The 5,665-nt window shown below is 45.3% G+C and overlaps 1 protein-coding gene across 11 annotated transcripts in view; it reads left to right on the forward strand.

Annotated features, from left to right (window-relative positions):
- RBM10 (RNA binding motif protein 10) overlaps window positions 1–5,665 on the forward strand; it is a 37,816-nt gene that overhangs the window by 691 nt on the left and 31,460 nt on the right. For 6 of the 11 annotated variants that reach the window (XM_017517766.2, XM_017517762.2, XM_017517770.2 and 3 more), the window contains exon 2: window positions 1,574–1,715. In XM_017517766.2, coding sequence (XP_017373255.1) covers window positions 1,699–1,715 — 17 coding nt within the window. In that variant the 5' untranslated portion in view covers window positions 1,574–1,698. Of the gene's footprint in view, window positions 1–1,573; window positions 1,716–3,857; window positions 3,900–5,665 lie in introns of all 11 variants that reach the window. The other 5 variants (XM_017517763.2, XM_017517760.2, XM_017517761.2 and 2 more) reach the window with 1 other exon arrangement.

A 5,665-nucleotide genomic window follows, 5' to 3' on the forward strand; every position in this document is an offset into this window, starting at 1 on the left:
GAAGTTTCTTCGTGGGGAAGCGGTTGTCTGCGACTTTGAGTTTGTGCATGGGAGAGGGATGCTGCTCTGTGTTAACTCTGGTGTGTATTGGTCCACTGGGAAATGTTCTGTGATTCTGGTCCCTCTTCCTGGAGGATTGGAGGTAGGATGTGACTCTGGTCTTTACCCTTGGTGGGGGGTGTGTGTCTGTGACTCTGGTCCTTATCCATGGGGCGGGGCTGGGGGGACGACTGTCTTGTGACTGGCCCAAACCCAGTCACATTGGGTGGAGAGGGGGATTCAGGGAATGTGTGTGTGACTCATTGCCGCTTCTTTTGGGGAGTTCGGGGAGTTCATATCTGTGACACTGATGCTCATCCATGGAAAGGGGACCCAGTGTGTGCAATTGTGGCCCTTATTGTGGGTTCCTTCTCTGATGTGGGCCCGTAGTTATTTGAGACTCGTGTCTGTGACTGGCCCGTGGCTGTGGTAGATGTTACTGTGTGACTCTGGCCACTTTGCCAGAGTCTCTTGAGGGTTTTTGTATCTGGCTCTCAGCCGCCAGTGCCTCTGGTGTGATTCTAACTCTTGCCCACCTGGGAGCAGGTAACTCGGGTTCCCTGTGGCTTGAGGAGGAAGAGAAAATTGGAGTGTGTGTGTGCGCGCATAGAGCAAAGGTGTGGCAGCAACCTAGAATTGGGCAGGTGCTATTATTGCCTAGCTTTACCTGATTCCTATTCATAGGGTGGGGCCCGAAGATCTGGGATTCATCCTGACCTCTGGCTGGGTCACACGGTTCTCAGGACTCCCTAAGTTCTCACCATAGCCCTGAGGGTTGGATGAAGTGGCTGTTGCTCCATCCCAGTAGAGCACAGTGGTTCAGAACAGCCTCCAAAAGGGCCCCTTTTGCCTGTGGAAAATAGGCTTGAGCCCTGGGGAGAGAATCACCTTGGGACCTTGCTGCACATAAGAGACAGGGCTCAGGGCTGAGCCATTTGCTGTGTGAGGGCCAAGGCTGTGTTGGCCAGGAGCCCAGGGAGGTGGCAGCTGTCTCGTTGCCAAGTTACCCCCTTCACACACACCCCCAAGAGCCTTTCATGGTCTTTTGCTTCCTTAAAGGGGGCAGCCAGCAGCTTCTTGGGAGGATGAGATGGTACCTTGGGGCCCATGGAAGGAGCCTGGTGCGTGCGTGGGGTCCCCGTTGTTGTCAGATCTTGCCTGATGTGCTGAATGTCAGCAAGACTTTCAGCACTGAGAGTCCCCTACCCCCACCCTGGATGCATCCCCACGCTTGAATTTCTCTACCTGTCTCAGGTGGCAAAGCCCTGATCACACCGTGTGTGGCCTTGCCAGGTCTTTCTCCAAGATGCCCTCTGTCTGCCGAAGGCCTTGCTGTTTTCTAGGGCAGTGGGCTCTAGCCTCGTGTTTGTGAGGAAAGGAAGGAGCAGGCTAAGTATGCGGTACCTTCACATTATGATGCACAGGAGTGCTGGGATCTGGAAGACAAGGCGGAGAGCCTTGACAACAGTCTTTCTCAAGGAGGCCCTCTCTGTCCCAACTGCTTTGACCCCTTTCTTCCCTTCACTTTCCCCAGAGTCCCTGCAGGAAGAATCACCCAGGCTGGCAGATCATGGTAGCAGCAGCGGGGGTGGCTGGGAAGTGAAACGGAGCCAGCGGCTGAGGAGGGGCCCCAGCAGCCCCCGAAGGTCCTATCAGGACATGGAGTATGAAAGACGGTGAGTTATCTGTTCCAGTCTTCCAAACAGCCTAGGCTTGCCTCTATGTGAGAATCGATCCAAGAAGGTGCTAGGATGGGACTTCTGGGTAGAGGAAACAGCACAGCAGATGGGTTTCTTTTCAGCAGACGTATTTGGCACCTGTTGTGAGCCAGGACTTGTGCTAGGCTCTGAGAATGCAGTGATGAATGAGACATGAGATGCATCCTTCTCAGTACTCAGGGTGTCACAGGGAGGCCATGCAGTTTACAGGTGGTTAAGAACAGCTTGGTGGGTACCATGGTTGGATGGGAGGGTAGGAAAGGATCAGGAGAAAGGGAGGAATCAAAACTGACACCCACATTTCCAGCTTGGGCGACCTTGATATGTTTGTGTGGTACCATTTAGCAAGGTGATGCCAGCCACTGGAGGAGGAGGAGGAGGAGCAGCAGCAGCAGAGGTTGAGGTTGGGGCTATAGCTTGGGGTATGAGGGATGGGTGGGAATGGTGCCATCAGAGTCAGAATTTGCCCAGGACCACTAGGGAACAAGCCAGGTCAGATAGTGGGAGACTCCAGGGACTGTGTGGGCTACAGTTGGCATGATACTTACTTGGAATGGAAACTCTCAGTTATTTCTTCAACTCTGCTATGAACAAGGAATAGCTGGAACACTGGGTAAAATTCAGAAATCCTGAGTAAAATTCAGTGATCCCACGCCAGCCAGGTGATTCCGAGGCAGATGACCCAGCCATGACACTTGAAGATTGCCTAGAAAAGCAGACCTAATTCTCATAGAAAGCCTCTATTAAGAGTCAAGAGTTAATAGCTTTATAAAAAGAGAGAAAATAGCCGGGCGCGGTGGCTCACGCCTGTAATCCCAGCACTTTGGGAGGCCGAGGCGGGTGGATCACGAGGTCAAGAGATCGAGACCATCCTGGTCAACATGGTGAAACCCCGTCTCTACTAAAAACTACAAAAAATTAGCTGGGCATGGTGGCGCGTGCCTGTAATCCCAGCTACTCAGGAGGCTGAGGCAGGAGAATTGCCTGAACCCAGGAGGCGGAGGTTGCGGTGAGCCGAGATCACGCCATGGCACTCCAGCCTTGGTAACAAGAGCGAAACTCCGTCTCAAAAAAAAATAAATAAATAAAAAATAAAAAAAATAAAAAATAAAAAGAGAGAAAATAATTTTTGAAATGTCTTACAAAGAGTTTCTTCTACCACCACCCCTTTTAAAAACGTAGAATTGTAATATTTTGTTTTCTGAAAAGTGAGCCCAAATTTGAGATAAGGTCATCACCTAGTGTTATTCAGTCTTGACTTTCACTGGAAATGTTTTTTGAATATGCCCTAAGTGCATGTAGAAAAAAAAAAAAAGAAATGTTTTTTGAAGGACATTTGCTTTTGGATGGTATTCACTAGAAGTGCCCTGTGGCCATTTCTGAGTTTGATTAGCTGACATACATACTTTGTTCAAACTTTATTACCAAGTAAAACCATCGACTTCTAAAAGCCCTCAAGTGCAGAGATTTGAGTTCATCATACTGTCCAGTTTAAGGTAGGTTTCTGTCATAGGTCAGCACAAGGCTTCTTCTTACCATGTTTATTTTTTCACTTTTATTCCCAATTCCCACCCCTGTGGGTAGCTGCTCTGTCGTGTTTGATATGTATCCTTCTATGATACATGCCATAGAAAATATATGGATACATTTTCATAGAAAATGAAAATAATGAAGTATTGTTTTGAGTGTGTTTTCAGCTGGCACACATGGCATAGTGCCACAGTCTTCTTTCTGTTTCCTGAGCTTTGTATTTTACTCTGTGGAAATTTTTTTGTTTTTGAGACAGGGTCTCTCTGAGTTGCCCAGGCTGGTCTCAAACTCCTGGGCTCAGTCAGTCCTCCTGCCTTGGCCTCCCAAAATGCTGGGATTACAGGCGTGAGCCACCGCAACTGGCCAGTAGTGCTGTATTTTTAACATCTGTCTGTATTGCCATGTATATGTTACTGCTTTATTTCTAATTGGTGGCAAGAGCATCATGGTGCATGTCCACTGCATTTTACTTAATTCCCTTAAGAGTAGATGTCTGTTACTAATTTTTATGTGCTAACATTACCTTTTTTGCCTTATCTTTTAATCTATAGTTCTACCTTTTGCATTTAGATTTTTAATCCGTCTAGACTCCACTTTTGAATATGGCATAAGGTAGGCTCTGGTTTTATTTTCTTCCATATAGTAGGCAGTTTTTCCAGTACCACCTCTTAAATGGTCCATTCTTTATTGATCTGTGGTACCTTATCTCATTTCAGGTTCCCTCAGGTACATGGATCTGTCTTGAGTAATGTAATTTGTTGCATTGGTCTGTTTGCACATTCTTGTGGAAGCACCTTACTGTTTTTATTATTATGGCTTTATATAATGTCTTAATAGCTTCTTTGCACTGATTTTTCAAAGTTGATTTAATCCTTTGTGGGGCTTTATTCTATATAAAAAGTTTTATCAAAGTCCCTCAAAAACAAGAAGAATTTTGATTGATATTGCACTGAACTTCTCTGTGAATTTGGGGAAAATTGTCTTTGTAAGTAGTCATCTCATCCAAGACCTGTGTAGAGAATATTTTGAAATTCATGTAAAGAGCATAAAAATCTTTCATTTTCATAAATGGAAATACAGGTCTTATGTATTCTTTGTTCAAGTAATCCCTAGGTACTTCAGTCATTTTCATTATCTTTTTTTTTTTCCTCTCTCAAGACGGGGTCTTGCTGTCACCCAGGCTTGAGTGCAGTGGCGACCTCCCCAGGCTCAGGTGATCTTCCTACCTCAGCCTCCCAAGTAGCTGGGACTATAGGCACACACCACCATGCCCAGCTAATTTTTTGTAGAGATGGGGGTCTCGCCATGTTCCCCAAACTGATCTTGAACTCCTGGGCTCCAGTGATCCACCTGCCTTGGCTTCCCAAAGTTCTGGGATTACAGGTCATTATCTTATTTTAAAAAAAATACTTTTCATGCTGGTATTTGCTGGGGTAGAGGAAAGCTGATGATTTCTGTAAGATGCCCTTGTTATTTCTAATACTTCATTGTTGATTCTGTTCTTTCGAAGTAGTTAGTCATATTGTATGCAAATCTATCCTGTCACTTTTTATTTCTTTTTCTTCAGTTGTAGCATTGTCTAGGACTTTTAGTACCATATTAAATAGTGTAAGCGATATTGGGTGCACAAATTAAGATTTACTTTGGCTGGTTGTGGCAGAAAATCCAAAGAATAATGGCTTAGACAAGATAGTTTACTTTTCTTTACCATAAAGGCAATCTGCAGATGAGCAATTAATCTAGGGCTGATAGACAGCCCCTTCTTTGTAGCCATTCTCAGCATATGGTAGTTGAGATAATAGGAAGAAGGGAGAGGAATAAAAGGGAATGTGTCTAAAGTTTCTCCATTAAGTATGATGCATCCAGTAAGTTTTTAGAATGTATCCTTCAATAAATCAAGAAAAATCTCTAATCTCTGTTTGCTAAGGTTGACCATAAGTTAAGTATTGAATGTCAAAATCATGTGCTTTTTTTCTCTTTGTCCATTAATTTCATAAGTTGTGGCCTGACATGGTGGATTGCAGCACTTTGGGAGGTGAAGGTGGGTGGATCGCTTGAGGCCAGGAGTTGAAAGCCATCTTGGCCAAAGTGGCGAAACCCCATCTCTACTAAAAATACAAAAATCAGCCAGGTGTGGAGGTGCATGCCTGTAATCCCAGCTACTGGGGAGGCTGAGGCATGAGAATTGCTTGAACCTGGGAAGTGGAGGTTGGAGTATGCCAAGATCGTGTCACTGCACTCCAGCCTGGGCAACAGAGTGAGACTTTGTCTCAAAAAAATAAGTAAATAAAAATTTCATGAATTGCCTTAAATTATATCCTCAGTATTCTTGAGCTGTACCCCACTTGATCATGATATGTATATGTTTATGACTTCTT

The sequence above is a fragment of the Cebus imitator genome, unplaced genomic scaffold (genome assembly GCF_001604975.1).
Source record: "Cebus imitator isolate Cc_AM_T3 unplaced genomic scaffold, Cebus_imitator-1.0 Scaffold647, whole genome shotgun sequence".
Taxonomy (NCBI): Eukaryota; Metazoa; Chordata; class Mammalia; order Primates; family Cebidae; genus Cebus; species Cebus imitator.